Source organism: Xenopus laevis, chromosome 3L (assembly GCF_017654675.1).
Source record: "Xenopus laevis strain J_2021 chromosome 3L, Xenopus_laevis_v10.1, whole genome shotgun sequence".
NCBI lineage: Eukaryota > Metazoa > Chordata > Amphibia > Anura > Pipidae > Xenopus > Xenopus laevis.
The window spans coordinates 7,252,289-7,279,141 of NC_054375.1; the positions used below are offsets into that span (position 1 = coordinate 7,252,289).

Below are 26,853 nucleotides of genomic sequence, written 5' to 3' on the forward strand. Positions count from 1 at the left end.
AGACACACGCTCAGATTCAGGGAGATTTAGTCGCCCAGCGACTAATCTCCCCGAACTGCCTAAAGCTAGAATGTTATTAAATTGCCGGCGGAATGGCAATCGATGCGCTTTGTTTTCCGTAGTCGGCCAAATTAGCCTCATAAGGAAACTTCGGCGACTTCGGAAAATTAAGCACTCCAAGTGGCACCCCGCCGGTGGTTTACATTCTAACTGGCAGGAGGCAGTTCGCAGAGATTAGTCGCCCAAAGAAGAGGCGATTTATCGTCGGGCGACTAAATCTCCCTGAATCTGAGCGTGTGTCTCTGCCCTTAGGGTACATCTACCCTGCAAAGAATGTAGGCGTAGGAAATTAACTGTATCCTTACTGTAAACACTATAGGGCAATGTTCAACAAATAAATTAGTCATGCTTTATCTAGGGAATACAATATGACAATTCTGTGTATAGCTGGAATACACGCACATAACCAGCACTGTTTGTTTTAAAGGGATTGTGTCGTGATTTTTATGATGTCGTTTTTATTTCTAAATTACACTGCAAATAATTCACTCTACAATATAAAGTTTCATTCCTGAACCAGCAAGTGTATTTAGTTGTAATATTGGTGTGTATTTGCATCTCAGGTCATTTTGCCTGGTCATGTGCTTTCAGAAAGAGCCAGCACTTTAGGATGGAACTGCTTTCTGGCAGGCTGTTGTTTCGCCTACTCAATGTAACAATGTGTCGCAGTGGGACCTGGATTTTACTATTGAGTGCTGTTCTTAGATCTACCAGGCAGCCGTTATCTTGTGTTAGGGAGCTGCTATCTGGTTACCTTCCCATTGTTCTGTTGTTAGGCTGCTGGGAGGGGTGATATCACTCCAACTTGCAGTACAGCAGTAAAGAGTGACTGAAGTTTATCAGCGAAACTGACAATATTTAGCCCAGGAGTGCCCATACTTTAATAATGCGGGGACTACTTTTAGCGATGTTGTGCCATTATGATCTACATCCATAAAAGCATTGTTATCATTCTGTTCCATGGAAAATATTACTAAAATATATTGATTTATGAGATCATTTTTATTGCTATATTTAACGACAGTCTACTGATCACCAGCTAAAGGTCTACTGGTAGATCCGGATCTACCTTTTGGGCACCCTTGGTCTAGCCCCATGTCAGATTTCAATATTAAATATAAATAAAAAAATCAGTTTGCTCTTTTAAGAAATGGATTTCAGTGCAGAATTCTGCTGGAGCAGCACTATTAACTGATGTGTTTTGGGGGAAAAAACATGGTTTCCCATGACTGTATCCCTTTAAGGAAAGAATATTGAACATAAAATTCTGGTGTGTTTTTTGCTTTTACCTTATGCCCTAGGTATTATAATAGGCAGAATCTAATCCCTTCCAAATAAACTCGGTCTACCACAAGCACGAATATTCTGTTGCACAAACAATGGCTCTCAGTTAGTGCCCTGACCTCTAGTAACCTACAAGTAAAACAGAGGGAATGTGGCTGAGAGTAAGGAGCCGGCCAGTTACAACTAAAGCCTCGGGCAGTGGAAGCAGCCAACAAGACAGAGTATCGCGGGGGTTGTGTAACTTTCAGCTGGTTTTGTAGGTTATCAAGTCGCATAGCAGCAAACTAAAAAAAAACAACTGCTGTGTTCACAAATCAGCTTGTTCCTGAAGTGTAAACATTTGACAAAAATCAATGTTAAATAAATTAAACTTTCAAGTTTTTTTCCCTCCCACATTAACAGGTTGCTACTATAGCCTACTATGCAGCAAAGCTCAAGATTTCTGAATTAAACTCTCGGCATACATTAATGGCCCTCGCCTTTAAGTTATATATTCTCTTTGAAAACACTTCTGGGAACTAGGCACAGCTGCTGCTGAGTGAACCTTAAAAATAAGTGAATATAAAATTGATGAGGGGCTATTCTAATAAAATTTGCAATGTACATTCATTTTTTTTTTTTTAATTCCAAGATATTAAAGGATACATGTACTGTTAATTTGAATGAATTTTGTTACAACAGCGCCACCTGCTGGTCATTTTCCCACCAGTCTGACCAGCAAGTAGTCAAGGAAGTTGTCAGAAGAAAGAAAGAGGCTGCTCTGATGTTCTTCTGCTTAGAAAAAAAAATTAAAACCCTTTCTCAAACCTTTCCTAAGCAGAAGAACATCAGAGCGCCTCTTTCTTTCTCCTGACAACTTTGACTACTTGGTGGTCAGACTGGTTGAAAAATGACCAGCAGGTGGTGCTGTTGTAACAAAATTTGTTGACTTTAATAGTACATTAATCTTGGAATTAAAAAAAAAAAAAAAATGAATGTACAGTGCAAATGTTCTTAGAATAACCCCTCATCAATTTTATATTTACTTATTTTTAAGGACTATCTCATAAAGATAGCATTGTTATAGTTTAAGCAGCAGTCTTGCCCTGCTTTATGGCCGAGATTCTAGCGATATGATCCACAACACCACAGAATTATTCTAAATTAAAGGAAGCACTTACCCCCACAGGACAGCTCATCCTCCTGGAGAAGGACAAGGTGCAGTGGGCAAGAACAGCGGGTGGTTCCATCTCCTTTCACAATGCAGATGTGGGAGCAGCCACCATTATCCTGAGAACAAGGGTGTTCCTCTTTAAAACAGAAATTGGAAGAGAACAATGAGGAGAAAAGGTCACGCTTCCATATTTACATTTTAACAAACACAGGTATGGGACCCGTTATCCAGAATGCTCGGGACCTGGGGGTTTCCAGATAATGGATCTTTTCGTAATTTGGATCTCCATGCCTTAAGTCTACTAGAAAATCATGTAAATGTTAAATAAACCCCAATAGGCTGGTTTTGCTTCCAATACGGATTAATTATATCTTAGTTGGGATCAAGTACAAGCTACTGTTTTTTTTGTCAACTTAAATTTTCAATCATTCTTCACTTTTCCCATATGATTGTTTACAATAACATCGTAACGCACAACACATGAATGCATGGTACTGTACATTGCTTTACAAGGGAAAAGATACAATAAAGGAAAGGGAAAAAAAAGAAGCGAAAAGAAAAAGAAAGAAATAAGGAGAAAGCAAGTAATAAACAAAATCAATCCACTGTGTGTACGAGGTATATCATTCAGTCAGTCACAACTTTTACCTTAACTGCAAACTATTACCATAGGCCCCAGATATCAGATCAACATATTCTCTAATAAAATGAACTCTGCCCATTGCCCTGTTCCAACTCATAGGAGTATAAAAGTCTCTCTATTAAGAATCCATGTGTCCCATATCTCTGTATATTTCTCCAGCTGGTTATCAATTTGGTATTTCAAACGCTCAGCATGTATGAACTCTATCTTTTCCAAAACTTTAGGGAAAGAGAGGCAAGGTGATTTCCACTGTGCCGCAATATGAATCCTTGCTGCCATACAGATAGGTTGTGTCAAAATCTTGTGCCGACTGATTCATGCCTTCAAGCTTATGTCCAAGGAGCATGACTTCCGGACATGGATCAATAGGGGTATAGAAGAGTTTAGATAATACCCGAGATATTCTTTGCCATAGGGTTTGTGTCGTAGGACAGCTCAACCAGGTATGCCAATACCGTCCCTTTAGTTGAACAGTTCCTAAAGCATTGAGGTGAGACAGTTGGATATATACAATGAAGTCGCTCTGGAACATAGTATGCTCTGTGAAAGAGTTTAAGCGAGGTTTGTCACTATGGTGACATTATAGCTCCCTTTGAAAATTCTCAAGTAGCTTTTGAGCCACCTGCAATATTTAATCTTTGATCGCCTCATGTTGTAGTTTTAGGACTATGTCCCTAGGTGTATCTTTAGTGCGAGGCCTGGCTAACGCCCTATGTATTCTCACCATCTACATTCTCTCAGGCGGTGCCTCTGGGAGTAATGTAGTAAAGAGATTCATCGTGAATTGCTCTAGATCCATCCCAGTCTCTGGGACCCTGCGTAAGTGAATGTTAGCACTTAGGTATCTGTTTTCAAGGTCTTTAATCTTTTCCTCCATTGCCGCTATCTGTTCCTTTTGGAATTCTATAGCGTCGCTGTCAGCATGTATAGCCGCTACAAGCGCCTCTGTGCGGTCCTCCAAGGCACTCGTCCGATTGCCCAATTCTTGGATTTGTTTAGTAAAATCCGTGACCGCAGCTGCAAGCTCTGTCCGGAACATAGTCTGTATAGTATTTAAAATTTCTGAAACCTCGGAGGACGGTCCCTGTTGTTCTGATTGGGATTTCGTCAGCTCCACGTCTTTTGAGGCCTGCAAAGATGGTGGAGGCATGCCTGGGCTCGTTTGCTGAAAAAACGTATGCGTGCTCAGCTCTACCCCTCTTCTCTTGGTCGCCTGCTGTGGCATAGTGATATCAGTCACCCCTAATAGGTTAGACTTGGAAACTTTTATAGCTTCGGTTGCCAAATTAAGCGGGCAGGGATACGGAGCTCACATCAGGTCTTCTTCTGATGGCACCGTGCATGTGCCCCCACAAGCTACTGTTTTATAATTACACAGAAAAAGGAAATTATTAAAAAATTGGATTATTTGGATAAAATGGAGACTATGGGAGGTGGCCTATCTGTAATGTGGATAATAGGTTTCCAGAAAAAGGATCTCATATCTGTAATACTAATATCAGCACTGCGCAATATGTTGGCTATCTAAAAATACATGTTAATAATAATAATAATTTGCAATAGGTGCTTGTAACTTAACTTCAAAACATATCTATATCGTAAAGCAGGAAGACTGCATAGTAGGACTATGTGGATACTAACTATATTCATCCATGATCAGTTCAGTCACAGCATGGATATCAGTCAGCAGTGGGATACGAGCTTGGATCTTGGTGCGGCCCACGCGTCCGGTTTTCTCAATGCGCTCAATCATCTGCTGTTGCCGGTCAATCCAATACAGGTAATTGCCAAAGACAGTGAGCCCGACTGGCTGCAGCACATTAGAATCTTCCAGAACTATGCGATGGCCACCTGGAAAGAACCAGAGACTTTTGTAAGAGTTAACCACAACACCAAGGGGCAGATTTAACAAGGCTCAAATTGAAAATGGTCAATTTTTAGGATCAAAACTGTCAAATTCGACTAGGGAATTATTCAAATACGATTCGAGTTTTTTTTTTTAATAAATTCGAATTCGATTTTCGAGATTTATCATACTCTGGCCCTTTAAAGGGATACGGTGATGGAAAAACATGTTTTTTTTCAAAACGCATCAGGTAATAGCGCTGCTCCAGCAGAATTTTGCTCTGAAATCTGTTTCTCAAAAGAGCAAACTGATTTTTTTCAATTTTATTTTGAAATCTGACATGGGGCTAGACATATTATCAATCTCCAAGCTGCCCCCAGTCATGTGACTTGTGCTCTGATAAACTTCAGTCACTCTTTACTGCTATACTGCAAGTTGGAGTGATAATATCACCCCCCTCCCTTTCCCCCCATCAGACTAACAACAGAACAATGGGAAGGTAACAAGATAGCAACTCCCTAACACAAGATTACAGCTGCCTGATTTGGATTCGGCCAAAATCCCCCAATCCCTCCGAAATCCAAAAGATTCGGCCGAATTCCGAACCCTAATTAGGGGTGGGAAGGGGAAAACATTCTTCACTTCACGTGATTTTCCTCCCCATCCCTAATTTGCATATGCAAATTGGAATTCAGCCCGGCACAAGGATTCTGCCGAATCCTGCTGAAAAAAGGCAGAATCCTGAACCAAATCCTGGATTCGGTGCAGATCTAGTAAAACCCAAGTCCCACTGAGACACATTCAGTTACATTAAGTAGGAGAAACAACAGCCTGCCAGAAAGCAGTTCCATCCTAAAGTGCTGGCTCTTTCTGAAAGCACATGACCAGGCAAAATGACCTGAGATGCACCTACACACCAATATTACAACTAAAAAATACACTTGTTGGTTCAGGAATGAAACTTTATATTGAAGAGTGAATTATTTGCAGTGTAAGTGTCATTTAGAAATAAAAACTACATCATAAAAATCATGACAGAATTTCTTTAAGAACTCAAATTTGACTATTTGCCACCTAAAACTTGCCAAATTGCTGTTTAAGTCAGTGGGAGAGATCAATTTTGAGTTGTTTGCAGCCTGACGTTCGAGATTTTTTTTCGGAGAAAAAACATGACTCAAATTCAATTTGCGTTTTCAGGTCGATTCTATTCATCCAACTTGTAAAATTTAGATTTTATTAATACATTTCGATTGGTTATATTTCAAGTTTCAGAATCTGAAATTTGACCCATGATAAATGTGCCTCTAAATAGAACATGATACGAGAAGACTGTAACAAGCAATATTGGGTATGTAAATACTTAAAATACACAACAAAAATCCAGTTGGAAAACTTGAACTGTGCCACTGGGATGAAAAAGGAAGCACTCTCTACCCAATCACACTGTTGCATGTTCCCGTAGGGTTCTAAGAATTTTCAAATTTACCCGACAGGTCACTGCTTTCAATCCTTCGCAGGTCAGAGTCCGCCCAGAAAAGTTTCCCCATCTTGTTGTCAAGCGCGAGGGCAACTGGTTTGCTCAAGCCGGTGAAAAACAGCACCTCTCGTTCACTCCCATCAAGAGCAGCTCTTTCGATTTTTGGTGATCTCTCCTGGAGGTTGGTAAAATACATGTACCTAGAAGATCAAAGCAATTGGAGTTTTAATGCAAGTAGGACCAACTGCCCTACTGCAGTTTTTTTTTTTTCGCTCCAAATGTCATACACCCAATCCCAACTCTACAAGTAAGCAGACCACACAAAGTCTGGGTTTGGGGCTGATAATCCTTGTTTTTCAGACTGTTTTGTGAGTTTCCTGTAGGTACTGGTGCTGAATTCTACTACAGATATGAGACCTGTTGTATTCCTGATAACGGATCTTTCCGTAAGTCTACTAGAAAATCATTTAAATATTAAATAAACCCAATAGGCTGGTTTTGCTTCCAATAAGGATTAATTATATCTTAGTTGGGATCAAGTACAAGCGACTGTTTTATTATTACAGATAAAAAGGAAATAGTTTTGTTGAGGGCAGAGACACGCTCAGATTGGGGGAGATTAGTCATCCAGTGACAAATCTCCTCTCATTCGGGGCGACTAATCTCCTCAAACTGCCTCCCGTCGGCTAGAATGTAAATAGCTGGCGGGATGGCAACTGAAGCACTTCGTTTTCCGAAGTCACTTGAAGTTGCCTCACGAGGAACGTTCGGGTGACTTCGGAAAACGAAGCTATCCAAGTGCCATCTGCTGGCTAGAATGTAAATAGCCGGCGGGATGGCACTTTAATAGCTTTTTTTGTCCGAAGTCACCCGAAGGGAGGCAGTTCGGGGACATTAGTCGTCCCGAAGAAGAGGCGTTTTATCGTCACGTGATAAATCTCCCTGAATAGGAGCATGTCTGAATTATTTGGACAGAATGGAATCAATGGGAGACAGCCTTTCCGTACTTCGGAGCTTGCTGGATAACGGATCCCGTGCCTGTACAGATCTGCCATGTTGTAGAACAAAGAATAAACGTATGCTCAGAAGCTGTTCAGCATTTCCTACCCTTTCTCGGGATTCACGAGAATAGCTCTGGGACGTTCCTGTTCTCCCTTCAGAACCACCCCGATGGCTCTTCCGTCCAGTCGTGTGACGTTTATGATGTTGGTGGCCTCGCAGGTCCAGTAAATCAAGCGACTGTAGATGTCAATACTCAAATCGTATGGCTGCATGTCCATGTTCTGGTTGGGGATGGTGCTCGCTACTATGGTCATGCTCTGTGAAAAGGGCAGTAAATGAATAAAAGGATGTTGACAGTATGAGATTATTTTGTGTAGTTTATGATGCGGATTTAAATCTGCTGATCAGCTTTATGACCTTGTGAAAAACACGCTGATCACATTGCCGAGCATTAGTTACAATACATCACACAGATAAGACATGCAAACCATAAGGCCGCTGAGCTGTCGAGCTTACAATCACAGTAACACACTTGCTCTGTGAGGATACAGTGTTATAGTTTAAAGGCTACTACTACTCCTATTCCAATGTCTCATAATCACTAACCACTTTCCTGTTGCTAGGGTAAACTAGACTCGCTCTGTGCCAGATAGCGGCTAAGTCATTAAAAATAAAGCCCAATTCCATATGGTCTCAGAATATCATGGTCTGCTTCATACTACAGTGAAACCTCGATTTTAAGTAGCCTGATTTTTAAGTTTTCCCGTATTTTACATTTTTTATTTGTGGTCCCACCATATAATGCATTTCAATGAGTGCATTTCCCTGATTTTAAGTAATGTTTTCCTGGATTTTACATCAAAATTATGTCCTCATGTACCTAAAAATTGCTTATTATTATATAATTATTATTTGTGAAATAGAGGTTTTAAATACTAACCATATGTATATTTTGCCATGGTTCTGCCTGTAAATGGTCAATTCCAATAAGTCTGCCTTTTAAACAGTCCTGCACCAATCACTTATTACTTTAGGTTGTATATGTGACTGACAGAGTCTTGCACATGCCCCCCATAGTGTAATTTAATGCTGAAATGCTTAAAGGGATTCTCTCAAGATTTTTATGTCGTCATTTTTATTTCTAAATTACACTGTTTGCACTGCAAATAATCTACAATATAAAATGTAATTGCTGAACCAGCAAGTGTAGTTTTTTAGTTGTAATATTGGTGTGTAAGTGCATCTCAGGTCATTTTGCCTGGTCATTTTGCCTGGCAGACTGTTGTTTCTCCTACTCAATGTAACTGAACGTGTCTCAGTGGGACCTGGATTTTACTATTGAGTGCTGGTCTTACATCTACCAGGCAGCTGTTATCTTGTGTCAGGGAGCTGCTATCTGGTTACATTCCCTTGGTTAGGGCAGAGAGACATGGGCAGATACGGGGAGATTAGTCGCCTGTCAATAAATCTCCTCTTCTTTGGGGAGCTGCTATCTGGTTACCTTCCCATTGTTATGTGGTTAGGCTGCTGGGGGGAAAAGGGAGGGGGTGATATCACTCCAACTTGCAGTACAGCAGTAAAGAGTGACTGAAGTTTAACAGAGCACAAGTAGCAGCTGGGATACTGACAATATGTCTAGCCCCATGTCAGATTTCAAAATTAAATGTAAAAAAAATCAGTTTGCTCTTTTGAGAAACAGATTTCATTTGAGAATTCTGCTGGGGCAGCACTATTAACTAATGCATTTTGGGGGGGGAAAGCGGTTTCCCATGACAGAATCCCTTTAAGGTATAAAGATCCAAATTATCCAGAAAACCCTATGTCTCGAGCATTTTGGATAACAGGTCCCATACCTGTATAACTAACTGTTTTCTGTTGCTTGAATAAACTAAACGCTCTCGTCACCAGATAGTGGTAAAAAATAAAGCCCAATTGCAAACAGCATAAAGATATGCACAATCATGCTAATTTTACCTGGCTGCCATCCTCTTGAGCCCGGCGTATATTCTGCCGTGAGTCAATCCAGTAGAGCTGCTTCTCCAAGGGGTCATAGTCAATAGCTCGGACATTGCGTAGGTTGTGAATTGGCAGAATGATGTCAGGACTCTGCTGCTCGTCGATCACCATGCGATTTATGGCATTTTTCTGACTGAAGAGCAGGAAGGAACTGGGAGCTAAAACATCCAAGAACATGTCAGTTTTATTTAATAAACAGACGTTTATTTCAGATATTTCACCTGCACTAAAGGAGGTAAAGCTATCGCGGATTACTTTTACTGCAGTTAAAGGGGTGGTTCACTTTTAAGTTAACTTTTAGTATGTTTTAGGGCAGACACACCATCAGATTTCAGGGAGATTAGTCACCCAGCGAAAAACTCCTCTTCTTCGGGGCGACTAATCTCCCCGAATTGCTTTCCCCTGCCATACCAGTAGCTAGAATGTAAATCCAAAGTTTTCCGAAGTCGCCCGAAGTTTCCTCACAAGGCCACTTCAGATAAACAAAGTGCTCTGAGTGCCAGCCGCCGGCGATTTACATTCTAGCCGGTGGGAAGATTAGTCGCCCTGAAGAAGAGGAGATTTGTCGCCAGGCGACAAATCTCCCAGAATCTGACCGTGTTTCTGTGCCTTAAGGCTACAAATGTATTGTTATTGCTACTTTTCATTACTTATCTTTCTATTAAGGTCCTCCCCTATTCATATTGCAGTCTATTATGTAAATCAATACATGGTTGCTATGGTAATTTGGACCCTAGCAACCAGACTGCCGAAATTGCAAACTAGAGAGCTGCTGGAATAAAAAGCTAAATAACTCAGAATCCACAAACAATAAAAAATGACAACTAATTGCAAATTGTCTCAGAATATACCTCTCAACATTATACTAAAAGTTAACTCAAAAGTTAACAACCCATTTAAAGAGGGAGTTAACTTTTAGTATGATGTAGAGAGTGATATTCTGAGTCAATTTGCTATTGGTTTTCATTTATTATATGTGGGTTTGTGCGCTATCTAGAATTTTATTCAACAGCTCTCCAGTTTGCTATTGAAGCAATTTGGTTGCTAGGATCCAAATTAAACTAGCAACCATGCCCTGATTTGAACAAGATACCAGAATATAAATGGGAGAGGACCAGGAGAAAAAGGATGAGTAATAAAAAGCAGCAATAACAATACATTTGTAGCTTTACAGAGCATTTGTTTGTAGATGGGGTCAGTGACCCCCATTTGAAAGCTGGAAAGAGTTATAAGAAAATATTTAAAAAAACTATTAAAAACTAATTATATTTATAAGTCCACTTGAAATATTGCTTAGAATTAGCCATTCTATAACATACTAAAAGCTAATTGAAAGGTGAACAACCCCTTTAAGTCATTTTGGAGATATTGGGCCATTAGCTGCCTGGTGTAGAAGGAAACTCATGCATCAGTCCATCAATTCATTACAGATTAAGTAGATAAAATATAGTCACAGAATATGATTGGCTTACCGCTGCAGGTCTTGTTGTCCGTATTCAAGGAGTGGTGTACGGGGCAGCCACAGGTATAGCCGCTGATAGGTGTGGCCAAGCACAGGTGAGAACAGTGGCCATTGCTGGAGGCACACTCATTCCAACCGGCCTGCCGGGAGGAGTGAAACACTAGGATGTCCATAACGTAGTCCAGGTCGTTTTGGATCATAATTCTGTTCTGCCCACTAGTCTTGTTGGCTCTTTCAATGCTTCGTCGGCTCCAGTCTGTCCAGTAGATATAGTCCTGGTACTGGGTTAACCCAAAGGGATGGGGCAAGTCGTCCGCAATCACCACACGATCCAATCCTATGGGCATAAGAGAATTAATTAATTAAGCATTCAGTTAAAAACAAAAAAGGGGGGGGGCTGTGTGCCATAGGCTACTGAACAATACAATATTAACAGCCGCTTTGACAATGTTGTGCCTTAATAATAGTTAAAAACAATAAAACTAGAACAAGCATCGGTATTCATGAGTGGGGCTGCAAGTCTGATTCAAAACAAAAAAAAAAACGACTGGCCCTTTATAGTGGAGGTCAATTCAAAATAAAAATTTGCTTAATGAAAGAAAACATACATACTGAGCAACTTTGCAATATACATTCATTCTAATTTTCCCATGGTTTTTATGTTATTTGTATATGAATTGTTATTAAAAGCAGTGTTTGTCTGCCCTGATGGCTCAGATACAATGTAAGGGCAGAGACACACTGGCAAATTCGGGGAGATTAGTCGCCCGGCGACAAATCTCATCTTTTTGGGGGGCGACTAATCTCCCTGAACTGCCTCCCCTGCATATGAAAATCGATAATGCGGGATGGCACTTTGAGCACGTAGTTTTCTGAAGTCGCCCAAAGACGCCTCATGAGGAAACCTTAGGGCAGAGACACACTCTCAAATTGGGGGAGATTAGTCGCCCAGCGACAAATCTCCTCTTCTATTGGGGAAATAATCTCCCCTGAACTGCCTCCCACCAGCTAGAATAAAAATCACGAACGGGATGGCATTCGGAGCTTCTCTTGTCCGAAGTCGCCCAAGGTTGCCTCACGAGGAAACTTTAGGGCAGAGACACACTGAGATTCGGGGAGATTAGTCGCCCAGCGACAAATCTCCTCTTCTTTGGGGCGAGTAATCTCCCTGAACTGCCTCCAGATTCGGGAGATTAGTCGCCCGGCGACTAATCACCCATAACTACCTCCCGCCGGCTAGAATGAAAATCACGGACGGGATGGCACTCTGATCGATTCGTTTTCCGAAGTCGCCTCACGAAAAAACCCTTAGGGCAGAGACACACTCTCAGATTCGGGGAGATCAGTCGCCCAGCGACAAATCTAGTCTTCTATGGGGCAAGTAATCTCCCCGAACTGCCTCCCGCCGACTAGAATGAAAATCGCCGGTGGGAAGGCACTCGGATCACTTTGTTTTCCAAAGTTGCCCTAAATTGCTTCACGACGGAAGGCTGATGAAGGCAGACGGCAGAAGGAAGGGGAAGGCAGTGTGGGGAGATTAATCGCCTGAAGAAGAGGAGACCGGGTGACTAATCTCCCCAAAACTGCCTGTGTGTCTCTGCCCTAAAACAAATCAGCTGATTAACAGAGCTGGGGATCTAAGACTTTTGCAACATTGTTTAAAAAGTAACAACCAGGAGTTCAGCAAATGCTGCTTCAATAGCAATTGTTTTTACGAAAAACTTTTAAAGGGCAAGTCAACCGTAAAATAAACGTATGCCTTATAAAAGAACACACAATTCTAAGCAACTTTCCAATATACATTTAATAAACATTTCCAGTGCTTTTAAAATTATTTGTAAAAACAATTGCCATTGAAAGCAACATTTGCTGAACTCCTAAGCAGAGAAAAGAAAGGGACGGAGAAACGCTGCTTTCAATTTCACTACATATAGAAATAACTTAAAAATCATAGAAAATTTGCAATGAATATATATTGAAAAGTTGCTCAGGATTAGGTTTTCTTGTTTTAGGCAAAAACATTTTTTTTTTTGGGTTGACGTTCCCTTTAAAAACAAAGCGTCGAACGTCACGGCGTAGGAGATGTGAAAAGGCATCGGGAAGATACGGATAGAAAGGAGGCTTTTGTACAAAGCGGATCAGTTACTGAAAACATGATGTTAAACATTTCCCCCTGCAGATAAATCCTTTTTAATGCAAATTGACTCGGCGCAGCAAGCGGAGCTTGGCACCTCTCCACGTACAGAGAATTCAGCACCAGCCATCGGGCCTGTACAACAGACTGAGGAATGAACAGCACAGCTGGGAGGCAGCTGCTTCACCTGCACTACATTCCTGCCCTCCTTATTACACTGAAGCTGCCTCCAAGCAAATCTAAGCACACACAGTCCTTTCACTTTGCAGACAAAGATAATCTAATAAACTATACTCCACTACTTATTCATGTTTAGAATTATACACACTTGCAAGAATCTTGCTTAAAGGGATAATTAACATGAATTGGTTAATAGTGCTGATTCAGCAGAATTCTGCACTGAAATCCATTTCTCAATAGAGCAAACAGATTTTTTATATTTAATTTTGAAATCCGACATGGGGCTAGACATATTGTCGGTTTCCCAGCTGCACCCAGTCATGTGACTTGTGCTCTGATAAACTTCAGTCACTCTTTACTGCTGTTCTGCAAGTCACCCCCCTCCCCCCCCAGAAGCCTAAAGGTGGCCATACACAGACCGATAAAAGCTGCCAACAGAGTCGGCAGCTTATTGGCCCGTGTATGGGCCCCCCCCCCCCGACGGGCTTCCCCGATCGAGATAGGACTAAAAATCCCGTCTAATTGCGGCCGCATCTGTTCATTGATGCGGTCCCGCGATCCGACCGCCCGTAAAGCCACCGTTAGGATCCGATCGTGGGCCCTATAGGTGGGCATATCGGGGAGACATCGCCCAACGAGCGGATCTCTCTGTGTGTGGCCACCTTAAGGGCAGAGACACACAATGCAATTCGGGAGATTAGTTGCCCGGCGAGAAATCTCTTCGGGGAGACTAATCTCCTTGAACTGCCTCCCGTCGGCTAGAATGAATATTGCCGGCGGGATGCTACTCGGAGTGCTTCATTTTACGAAGTTGCTGAAGTCGTCTCACGAGGAAACTTAGGACGACCTCGAAAAACAAAGTGCTCGAGTCTGCAATTTTCATTCTAGCGGCGGGAAGACAGTTCAGGGAAATTAGTCTCCTGAAGAAGAGGAGATTTATCGCCAGGTGACTAATCTCCCCATATCTGCCCATGTGTCTCTGCACTAACCAAGGGAAGGTAACCAGATAGCAGCTCCCTGACACAAGATAACAGCAGCCTGGTAGATCTAAGAACAGCACTCAATAGAAAAATCCAGGTCTCACTAGACACATTTAGTTACATTGAGTAGGAGAAACAAAAGCCTGCCAGAAAGCAGTTCCATCCTAAAGTGCTGGCTCTTTTTGATAGCACATGTCCAGGCAAATGACCAGAGATGCACCTACACACCAATATTACAACTTAAAAAAAAAAAAACACACTTATTGGTTCATGAAGTGCTTGGAGGAAGCACTAGGACCACCAATGCACTCAAACTACAGGTATGGGACCTGTTATCCAGAATGCTCGGGAACTGGTGTTTTCCAGATAATGGATCTTTCCTTAATTTGGAAAATCATATAAACATTAAATAAACCCAATAGGCTGGTTGTGCCTTCAATAAGGATTAATTATATCTTAGTTGGGATCAAGTACAAGCTACTGTTTTATTATTACAGAGAAAATAATTTTTAAAATTTGAATTATTTGTTATAACAGAGTCTACGGGAGACGGGTTCCCGGATAATGGATCTGTATAACCTATAGGTGCAACAAGAACTCACCCAGCATATTTGAAGATTCGATGAGATTGGTATCCAGATCCGTCCAGTAGAGCCGCCTCTCCGCATAGTCAATTGTGAGCCCATTGGCCCGCCCTACATCCGGCACCAGAGTGATGCGCCCACTTCCGTCCATGGCAGTCCGGTCTATCTTCGGTTTCCCACCCCATTCAGTCCAGTACATAAACCTACAGGGTAAAGGAATAACACATCAGACATAACTTGCATATTATAGCAAATTAAAGTATAACTGGAGCTCACCGAATGTGTTTATCGGATTTTCCCACAGGGTATCCTGTGTCTGATGTCCCAATTAAGTCAATCTGTAGAAGTTTAAAGGTGTGGGACAAATCCAAGGCAGCAACTGGACTGCAAAAACGTCTTTATTGTGGGGTAGAGATACACAACATGTTTCCGGCTGTGCCCTTTGTCAAGTAGGGAGCAGCCCGAAACATGTTGTGTATCTCTACCCCCCAATAAAGAAGTTTTTGCAGTCCAGTTGCTGCCTTGGATTTGTCCCACACCTTTAAACTTCTACAGATTGCATATTATAGCAATAGTATTTAAGAATTTATATTTAAAGTAGGGATGCACCGAATTCAGGATTCAGTTTGGGATGTGGCCAGGATTCGGCCGAATCATCCTGCCCGCTCTAGCCGAATCTGAATTAGCATATGCAAATTAGGGACTGAAAGGGAAATCGCGTGACGTTTTGTCACAAAACAAGGAAGTAAAAAATGTTTTCCACTTCCTACCCCTAATTTGAATATGCAAATTAGGACTCTGATTCGGTATTTGGCCGAATCTTTCACAAAGGATTCGGGTGCATCCTTAACTTAAGGGTAGGGACACACTGGACGATTTGTCACCAACGTTTTTAAAAAGCAAATCGCGGCGACATATCGCTCGTTTTGTCTCTGAACAAAAACAAATGAAAGACGCCAGCTCCTGTGCCCACAGCGCGTTTGTGAATCGCCTGTAGCTCCAAAACGCACCGAGACACTTTTCCGAGCGATTTATCAGAAATAGCATGTACTTAGAAAAGCACTGAAATCTCCTAGACACGCACACACACACAGATAAGTAGCAGCAATTGTATTCAAATTACAATGCGAACGCAATGACGCAAGAACGCAAGCACGTAAAGACGCCAGGTTACAGCGGGAAGAACAAACCGTTTCCGGTTTGGGTGGAGCACGTACCGCACAGAGTAATGGGATACAAATCGCTCTGTGCCAATAGTCGCTGTGAATCGTCTGTTAAAAAAAGACGATCGTCTTGTCGCCGCGATTTACTTTTTTAAAACGTTGGCGACAAATCTTCCAGTGTGTCCTTACCCTAAAGCAATACCGTCCTATAAAAATCATAGGTGTCCAAAACTGGGAAGTGCTGCAAGTCGAATAGTTGCCTCACAAGGAAACTTCGTTCGACCTCAGAAATAGAAGCCCTGCGAGTGCATTGGCGCTGCCGTTTTCGCATTTTAGCAGGCGGAAGGCAGTTTGCCCCGCAGAAAAGACTATTAGCCGCCAGGCAACTAAATCTCCCCGAATCTGCCCGTGTGCTTGAATCCTTAAGCCGACCCTCCGACACTGCTAAATGATCTTCTGCATTGTTTCAGGGACACTGGGCTGGGGGGCGGTGTGATTCTTCCGTAGGCTAATTACTAGGGATGAACGGAACCCCCGAATCCTTCACTAGAGATTCGGCGAATACCGAACCAAATTTGCATATGCAAATTAGGGGTGGGAAGGGGAAAACATTTTTTTACTTCCTTATTTTGTGACAAAAAGTCACGCAATTTCCCTGCCACCACTAATTTGCACATGCAAATTAAGATTTGGATTCGGTTCAGGCAGAAGGATCAGAATCCTGCTGATAATGGCAGAATCTGGAACTGAATCCTGGATTTGTTGCATCCCTACTAATTACAAATGAAAACAGGACTGCAGCCTATAGAAGGATCGCTCTGCCCAAGCCCAGCGTCACTGAAACAACCCAGATCATTTAGCGGTGCCAGAGGGTCGGTTTAACGAAGGTTTTGAGGAAACTATTCGGCGTGCTGAACCTCCTTGATACGGACACGTTCCTGTGATTTTTATAGGAATGTGTTGGTATCGCTTTAATTAAAAGCCGCAGTATACTTCACTGCATGTCAATGTCTTGGTGATACTAAGTTGATTACCCTCTACATTTTTTAAACGGAACTGTGCTAAGTCTCATCTGTCGCATAATGTTAAAAAGTTGGGCATTTATCACAATACAGCAGTTTTATTCCTTAAAACATTCGGGGGCTCACTCTCTATGCTTGCATATTCACACGCAGTGATTTAACAGACGCTACTCACTCTCACTATGTTCTGCCCCAATAGAACTGCCCTGTCCTACTTTAAGCTGGATATCGGCTAACAGAGAAACGGGATAGGATCCAGGTCTGTCTGGCTCAATTACCCGATCATATTTCATCCTTGTGTTCCCACTGAGTATAATTAACGATGCCAGACGGTAGCCTGCGCTGAGAATGTGCCTTTGTCATGGGCAACAGAAAAGCCCACACTGGGCTCCCGAGGGCTGACAAACAAATAAGAGTGAAACATGGATTTTAAGTGCCCTGATTTTAAGTTTTCACGCATTTAAAATTTTTATTTGTGGTCCCATCAATTTATAATGGATTTCTATGGGTGCATTCCCTGATTTTAAGTAATATTTTCCTGGATTTTACATCAGAATTATGTCCTGATGTTCCCAAAAACTGCTTCTCCCCCCCCCTCTATGAATGTTAGAGGTTTAAAATACTAACCAGAAGTATATTTTGTAGGGATGAACCAAATCCAGCCTATTTTTCAGCAGGATTCGGATTCGGCCAAACCGAATCTGCATATTGGGGGGGGGGGGGAATCACACGGCTGTTTATCACAAAACAAGAAATTAAAAAATGTTTTCCCCTTCCCACACCTAATATGCAAACTAGGATCTGGATTTGGTTGGGTATTTGTCCGAATCTTTTGCGAAGGGTTCGGCCGAATCCAAAATAGTAGATTCGGTGCACCCCTGATATTTTGCCAGGGTTCTGCCTGTAAATGGTAAATTCCAATAAGTCTCCCCACTAATACAGTCCTGCACCAATCACTTGTTGCTTTAGGTTGTGTATGTGACTGACAGAGAGTCTTGCACTTGCCCCCCATAGTGTAACATTAACACTACAATGTTTAACCCTTGTTATTAACACACTAAATATTGTATCTCAAAGTAAAACTGACCCCTGTGCTTATATCCTTTCAGTACCTCAAGAAAAAGACATAATATAGGGGTTCCACAAAACACACACACACATAAATTGATCATAGGACTGGCCAGATATGGGATGACTTTGACGTAGTTGTTCAGCTTAAATATATTGCAATATATGGACAAACAATCCCTGTTTTGTTTAAAGGGTAAGGCATTTTTCAGTAGCAGTATGCACAAAATGTCTCTGTCTTAAATATATTGATAATGGGTTGAGTGCAGTGGACTCTTGTATTTGTGTGTGTATATCTATATACACATACATACAGTGTCGGACTGGTACACCAGGGGCCCACCAAAAACCCTTAAATCAGGGGCCCACCCAAAAACCTTTAGACCAGGAGCCCACTCTAATCATTATTATTTTCTTCCTCTCCTCACTCAACCTTTATTCTCCTATTCTCTTTTCTTTACATCCTATAATCTATTATTCCATCTATTTAGCCTCTTTATTCTCATAGAAATAGGGAATGACCATGAAATAGGCCAAATGTTTAGAAGCAGGAGGGCCCACTGACACCTTGGCCCACCGGGAGTTTTCCTGGTATCCCCGTGGGTCAGTCCGACACTGTGTATATCTCACACATATGGTTTCTGGTCCACACAAACAGCCTCTTCTGTCCCTTTTGCTAAAATGAATATTTAAAAAAAAAAAAAATCTACATTTGTGTATACCCCATGAGCTAGAATTCGGCTGTAGGAGAGGGTCACAGGCCATGAATTGAGGCCAGTATCTAAAAACCAATAGACAATAGATAGAAACAGATTCTCTTAGGAAAGGGATGGGGAGAAGTTTGCAGCTGAAATTAAAAGCCTTTTGGGATGAGGGGGCCAGATGTAGACAATTCCAGGCAGCGTGAATGTTTATGCAGCAGCCTGGAGCCGACTTCCATTCCTCCCTGGAGTTTACTAAAATCCGGATTCAGTTCCGTCCCGCATCTGGAAAACTACAGGCTAAAAGCACAGGCGGGACGCCCAGCAGCAGAGGTGGGACTTTATCAATTATCTGTGGAATGTGCGTAGTTTGCCAGTCAACTCCCTCTCGGCCCGTGCTGAGGAAATGGACCAGCTGCCCGCAAGCTCAGTTCCAGGTAAAACAGTGAAAAAAATAATTCCAAGCTTGCTTGTAAAAGCAACTGCACGGACTGCAAAATCACAGAAATATTTCTACTGCTAAAGTAAACGAAGTACAGAAATAAATTCACAGGGAAAAAAAAAAAGCTTTTCAGACCCAATTTTTGCAATATCCTGCACCTCTAAGGCACGCATCGAAAACAAACCTCACAGAAAACTCACATTTGTATCCATAAGTAAAAAAAAAAACATGGGAAACTGTGCTGTATGACTGGCCAACAGGGTGGAATCCAGTGTTCTATGCATTCGTTATTGCTTACCCTTCTGCTGGGTCCAAAGCCAGGGCTCGTGGGCTGTCCAGGTCTTTCCACACCAGAATCTGTCTGTGCTGTCCATCCAACTTTGATACCTCAATGCGGTTAGTACCAGTATCTGCCCAGTATAAGTTTTTCCCCAGCCAGTCCACTGCCATGCCCTCTGGGTAGTCCAGTCCAAACTGCACCACGTGTTCTAGAGCACTGCCATTCATGAACGCTCTACTGATGGTCTGTAAGGATAAGAGACGGCCATTGCTGATTTATCTAGCGTAATACCAAAATACTTCCCCAAATTATGCATTTATTAGAATTTCAGACATACGGTAGGTTTGAAAATAGAGGTATTATGGCACCGGTATAATAAAAGCCTATAAACCCTTCATTAGACTCCAAGAAGGACATTGTAGGAAAGGCCTAGCACTAATACATAGTAAGTTAGGTTGAAAAAAAGTCACACGTCCATCAAGTTCTGTAAAGGTTGTGGACAAAACAGGCTCAAAACCGCAGAAGCTTTGCTGCAAGGTTTATATTCAACACATGTTTCGAGCATTGTGGCTCTTTATCAAGTGTTCAGTGACAATGCTCGAAACATGTTGTTTTGAGCCTGTTTTGTCCACAACCTTTACAGAAATTGCAGTCTATTGGCTTCTAAGTGGGACAGAAGCAGTGGCGCAGGCAAGTAACGGTGTAATTGGTATCAACTTATATTATTTCTGCTTTAGTTCAACCTTTTTACTTTTTTTAAACTGACTAACTTCCAGTTGATCCAGAGGAAGGCGAAAAACCCCAATTTGCCTCAGAGGGGGAAAAAAAATTCCTTCCTGGCAATCGAACTGTTCCCTGGATCATGCATTCCGAAACTCACCTTGAGACTGACGTCTGTCCAATAGATTCTATTGTCCGTGACATCAAAATCGAGAGCAGAGGCTTCTTTCACTCCAGTCAGGGGTATGGCCACATGAGTATTACTAGTCTCCAGGGAGATGCGGCGAATGTCAGCCCTGCGGGAGAACAGGAGGAAAGCTTCGGGGACAATGCAGGTCTTCATGTCATTGATCAGTTCCAAGCCAATGGGACAGGCACAGCGAGGTCCCTGCGGTCGATAAAGGCAAAGGTGACTGCAGCCTCCATTGTTTTCAGCACAGCCATTTGTACCTAGAACAGTCACACAAATCAACACATTATACAGATCATGGGAGGGAATATATTTCAAATTAACTGGGGGGTTGCTTTAGCTGCCTTAGTGAAAACCAGACTACGGGGCAGATTTATCAAAATGTGAGAATATCATTCACCACAGAAAATCTCACTCGTCTTCTATTTATTCCTATGGGATTTGTATTTACCAATGGAGTTCACCATTTGATAACAGCAAGTCAAAAAATCCCATAAGAATGATAGAAAGTGAGTGAGTTTTTCAGTGGCAAATTCTATTCTCACATTTTGATTAATCTGCCCCGAAATGTTTGCTTTAGGCTTATTTTTATATTACTCAAGGACATCACACAGTATCAGGGTATTACTGCAACAATATAAAAACAGGGATAACTTACCGGATAGTTTATGTATGTTGGTGGCTTTCAGCCCCATGAGATCAGGCAGCTGGTCAATAATAACCTCCCGCTCTCCGGTGCGTTTGTGAACCCTTTCGATGCTGCGTCTCTGCCAGTCGGTCCAATACACGTAGTCGCCGAGAAGAGTGAAGCCAAAGATATGGGGCAGCTTGTCTTCTACCAGAACTCGCCTGCCTGTACCATCTGTTGCCATAACCTAGGGGAGAAAATATTGAATATGAAATAAATTAAGCTCTCAACAAAACCGTGTGTCAGACTAGCAACGGCGACAACTTAAAAATATAAATATGCCAGCAAATTACAAAGCAATGTTAGGTGGTAACTGTCCTGGTCTATACAATGCAAGGGGATTCTCAGTAAAATTAAAGGGATAGGTCTTTAAAGTCTCAAGCCATAGTCTTTGCATTGAGTGTGAAAGAACCTTCCAGTGGTTTGTGCATTCGGAAAAAAACTCTGCAGTGTTCACATTCTGGGCCAATATCTAAACACTGGGGTAAACCGCAAAAGGGGAGAAAGTCTGCAGCAGGAAACACGTTGTGGCTTCAACCACATCCACTGTATTAGAACTTGTTACGAACTGGAAGGAAAAGGGCACGATACACCTCCAGGGTCTTAAAGCTCAATTGTCAGAGCCAGAAGAAACAAAACATTTTTAGGGAATGTTAAGGTGGCCATAGATGTGGAGATCCGCTTGTTTGGCGACCTCTGCCAGATGTGCCCACATTGAGGTGGGCGATATCGGCTGATCCGATTGTGGGCCCCAGGGCCCAACGATCGTATCATAATGCATCCTATACAGTCGGATCGTGGGACCGCATAAACGCACAGATGCGGCCACAATCCGATGGTTTTTTTTAACCTGCCCGATCGAGATCTGCCAGACTTTCAGCCAGATATCGATCAGGGAAGCCCATCGGACACACGGCCCAATAAGCTGCCAACACGGTCTGTCGGCAGCTTTTATTGGCCAGTGTATGGGGGCCTTTACCGTTACGGTTATATCAAATCTTTCATTGTGGGTACTCGTTTCCCTTAGCCTATCAGGATTAATCTGGAACGGACTGCTATTAATGGATTCTACTATAGACAAGGTTGAGAGTGCATGAATTGGTTAACGTACAGCACCACAAATCTTTCTTGAGTAAAAAAGCCTTTATTTGGAACACTGGCAGGACCTGGATAAGCGACGTTTCAGGCTACACAGAGCCTTTTTTTAAGACAGTGTTCCAAATAAAGCCATTTTTACTCAAGAAAGATTTGTGGTGCTGTACTTTATGCAAAAGGATTGGAAGGTGGCCATCCAGGGTACGTGCAACAGGACCCACAGATTTATATATTTAGGAGCGGATTCTACCAATCAAGCAAGGTTGAGAGTGCACCATGGTTTGTGGCTTACAGAAAACTGTCCCTACCACCCATAGACATCAGGACAATGCAAGGCAGCCTTTCACTTTTTTTTTTTTAACACAAAATATCCCAAGTGAGATTAATGTCACCACTGCAGACAGTCAGCTCCTGTCTGCCAGATAAAGTGGGGAACAAAGACTCCTTCTGAACCCCCCACTGAGCTCCATTAACTGCAGCAGTCAGCTTATCGCTGTCTCGGGGGTTGGCAAAATACCCACATAGTAAAAGGCTACGCTGAGGAATAAAAAATACAGATACGTGCTTGTGTAACAGGCGAATGCAATTAATTCAGTTTTCCAGAGCCTGCCCTTTTATTTCACTCACAGCAAGCACCTCTTGGGCATGTGCCGCGCTCTCAGCACCAGGGAAGTGCTACAGGCTTACTTTAGTGGGCAAAAAAATCCATACAGATCCATTTATGATAAGGTAAGTAAGATGCTGGACAGTGGGAGAGAAGTAGATCTATTTGGATTTTGCCAAAGCGTTGGATACCGCACCCCACAAACGACTGCTTTCTAAACTAAGGTCTGTTGGGCTTAATGAAGTCGTTTGGACATGGAAACTGGCTACAGGATCGGGTACAGAGTGTGGTTGTTAATGGGACATTCTCTACTTGGAGTAAGGTTCTAAGTGGGGTCCCTCAGGGCTCGGTATTGGGGCCACTTTTATTTAAATTGTTCATTAATGACTTAGGGGAGGGTGTTGTAAGTAATGTATCAATGTTTGCAGATGACACAAAACTATCCAGCCCAATTAATTCCATCCAGGATGTGGCACTTGCAACAGGATCTTGACAAACTGGCAATCTGGGCAGCTAAGTGGCAAATGAGATTCAATGTTGATAAATGTAAAGTCATGCACCTGGGCTGTAAACATATCCAAGCCACTTATACCCTTAATGGGACTGCACTAGGCAAATCCATAAGGGAGACGGAGCTTGGAGTCCTTGTAGATAATAAACCTGGCTGTAGCAAGCAATGCAATGTCAGCAGCATCAAGGACAAATAAAGTATTAAGCTGTATTAAAAGGGGCAGAGATTCACGGGAGGAGGGGGTTATTCTTCCACTGTATAGAGCATTGGTAAAGCCCCATATAGAATATGCCGTACAGTTTTGGTCTCTCTAATGATTTATTTACCAGTAGGTCACCCATTTCGATTAGAAGAAAGGAGGTTCCGGCTAAATATTGGGAAGGGTTTTGTTACAGTGAGAGCTGTGAAGATGTGGAATTGTCTCCCTGAATCAGTGGTACAGGCTGATAAATAAGATAGCTTTAAGAAGGGGTTGGATAGTGTTTCGCAAGTGAGGGAATACAGGGTTATGGGAAATAGCTCATAGTACAAGTTGATCCAGGGACTGGTCCCATTGTAATTTTCGAGTCAGGATGGAATTTTTCCCACTCTGAGGCAAATTGGAGAGGCTTCAGATGGGGTTTTTTTGCCTTCCTCTGGATCAACTAGCAGTTAGGCAGGTTAAAATAGAGTTAAAAGGTTGAACCTCATGGTACAGTCCTGCGCGGGTTCATTTTTTGGGACCCGTACACAACCTGTACCCGCAACCTGCAATTCGCAACCCGGATCCGCATTCTTACCCGCTTGGAACCGCTACCCGACCCTATCCTCAAGTACCTTATCCGCAACAAGGACCAACAAGAATCAGGAAGTGCTGTCATTGTAAATCGGAAGTGACATCATCGGAAGTAGACGGGACCAGAAAAAAAGGAGTAAATATCGCTATTGAGAAGACACGTGGCCCGACCCGCAGAACCGCCGACCTGCGTCTTTACCCACACCCAGAACTTCTACCCGCAACCTGCAGGTTTTTGCAGGTAACCCGCGGCTCTACTTCATGGACGCGTGTCTTTTTTTCAACCCAACTTACTATGTTACAATGTATTCAGGGTAATGCTGAATGCAGACGTTGCAACCTTTGGAAGAAAAGTGCTCTCACACAACTCACAGACCATTAAAGGAACCGGAAAGTGATAAAAACTGCAGCAACAAGCCAATAGCTGTAGTTTTTAAAGCTCATCAACCATGGATGTTTGTGGCAAATCACCAACAAATAGGAATAGTATATTCTCACAAATGCTGCCACCCACCTCTATCTTATCAGTCTTGGCATCTCCCCAGTAGATTTTTCCTTCTGTGTAATCCAGGGCCAACCCATTAGGCCAACCAAGGGAGGTGTTTACCAATATAATCCTGTCTGAACCATCCATTGCAGCACACTCTATTTTAGGGATCTCTCCCCAGTCAGTCCAATACATGTACCTGTAAGATAAATAAATAAAATGCAGTTTCCATAAGAACATATTGGGGGTTATTTATAAACGGTGGGCAAATTTGCACCTGGGCAGTAACCCATGACAACTAATCAGGCGATTGCTTTCAGTGTCCAACTTGAAGCAGGCTGAAAGAAGCTAATCACTGATTGGTTGCTATGGGTTACTACCTATGTGCAACTTTGCCCAGTGTTTATAAATGAGCCCCATTGTCATGTTATGCTCCGTTTACATGTATGCTTTTTGGTTTCTCCAGTACAGTCGTATGGATTTGTATTCATCATAGGGGAATACATTCAAAACACCCATAAGCATATGTAGAATGTAGCTGGGTATGACTAGTAAGGGTGCTGTTGTATTGCAAGCTATGGAGTATACCATGACTGCTGGGGGGGGGGGGCTTACCCATTTATAGGATCTAACACTATGGCACGCGGTTCATCCAGGTCCTCAGATATGAGAATCTTGCGCATGGTTCCATTCAGCCGAGTGACCTCAATGCGGTCTGTTCCCGTGTCAGTCCAGTATAAATTCCGAGCCACCCAATCGACAGCGATGCCATCCGGATGGGCCACTTGGGAGGTGACAATGTATTGACTGGAAGAGCCATCGATCTGCGTGCGTCTTATGGCCCTCACCTCATCGTCCGTCCAGTAAATGTAACCTTCAACGGGATCATAGTCTATAGCGATAGCATGGCGGATATCGTCCAGTGGCAAAACAATATCCGTAAAGTCCGGCGTATCCAGCGATATTCGCCTAAGGTCCGTCCTGCGGACAAGCAGCAGCAACTCTGTAGCACCTGCGCAAATGGAAAGGTTTTTAATGTTGGAGTTCGGCTCAAGTTACATGGGGCTCTAAAAACATTAACATTAAACATAATACATTAAAGCCATGAATAGCTTGTAAATTATATCCTTATAAACGGTGAGCAGTGATGTAATTTGTCACATAACTCACTAAAACTTGTGTATTCTAATAAAGTATCGCTTGTTGGAAAATATGAGGTTTTTAGACGTAACCTCGGAGCTGCATGACCTGTATAGCCTTCGTCCTCGTGCTTTTAATGGTTATGAACTCCTTGTGACTTATAATATCCTTATATTTTACAATAGGGGGTACTTTATTCACTATATGATTCCCTTTAGGCAGTAAGGTAGTATTGGGTACGGATTATAGAGTGCACATGTACTTCCCTTTCACATCGAGTAGTGTGAGATACCATATTGCTCGACTCTGATTTAATTAGCGCTCTGAAAAACCATTACTACAGTGTGCAGAATGAGGATCTGATAGGCTGCAGATACTACAGGTATAAGGCTGGTTATCCAGAATGCTTGGGATATCAGGATAACTGGTCATTCCGTTATTTGGATCTTCATATCTTAAGTTTACTAGAAAATCATGTAATTGGGTAACATTAAAGGGGTTGTTCACCTTCAACCAACTAGTTGTTTTCAGATATATCACCAGAAAGAACGACTTTTCCCAATTACTTTCTATTTTCTATGCGTCACCATTTTTTTTCTAATATTGAAGTGTAAAGTGTCATTTTTCTCTTTAAGCAGCTCTGGGAGAGGGGGTCGTTGACCCTGTAAACTGTTCTAAATTGATACATTTAGTGGATACATTTCTTATGTTTGTCCCTGCTGAGCAGAATCTCTGGGTTTCATTACAGGCAGCTGTTAGAATTGATACAATAGTTGCTAATACTCCAGAAATGCTGCTGAGAAATGGATCAACTAAATGTTGTAAAATTGTAACAGTTCAGAATCTGCGCCTGAATTACTGAGCTGTCAGACTCAAACGCCAGAGACACGAACATTCAACTTTAAACTTAGATTTTGGAAAAACAGTAAAAAATAAATAATGTAAAGTAATTGAAAAAAATCTTTATTTGGGGGAAAAAAAAGGGTTTGGAAGGTGAACAACCACTTTAAATAAACCCAATAGGCTGGTTTTGCTTCCAATAAGGATTAATTATATCTTAGTTTGGATCAAGTACATGTATGGGACCTGTTATCCAGAATGCTAGGAACTTGGGGTTTTCTGGAAAACAGACCTTTCCGTAATTTC

At 42.2% G+C, this 26,853-nt stretch overlaps 1 protein-coding gene across 1 annotated transcript in view; it reads right to left on the reverse strand.

Moving 5' to 3' along the window:
- lrp6.L (LDL receptor related protein 6 L homeolog) overlaps positions 1-26,853 on the reverse strand; it is a 76,757-nt gene that overhangs the window by 7,099 nt on the left and 42,805 nt on the right. The window contains exons 6-17 of the mRNA XM_018240885.2: positions 25,183-25,579; positions 24,595-24,766; positions 21,066-21,282; positions 20,378-20,667; positions 19,516-19,742; positions 14,840-15,024; positions 10,954-11,280; positions 9,440-9,639; positions 7,571-7,782; positions 6,473-6,663; positions 4,782-4,991; positions 2,505-2,633 (exon numbers count right to left, since the gene is read on the reverse strand). Coding sequence (XP_018096374.1) covers positions 2,505-2,633; positions 4,782-4,991; positions 6,473-6,663; positions 7,571-7,782; positions 9,440-9,639; positions 10,954-11,280; positions 14,840-15,024; positions 19,516-19,742; positions 20,378-20,667; positions 21,066-21,282; positions 24,595-24,766; positions 25,183-25,579 — 2,757 coding nt within the window. The remainder of the gene's footprint in view (positions 1-2,504; positions 2,634-4,781; positions 4,992-6,472; positions 6,664-7,570; positions 7,783-9,439; positions 9,640-10,953; positions 11,281-14,839; positions 15,025-19,515; positions 19,743-20,377; positions 20,668-21,065; positions 21,283-24,594; positions 24,767-25,182; positions 25,580-26,853) is intronic.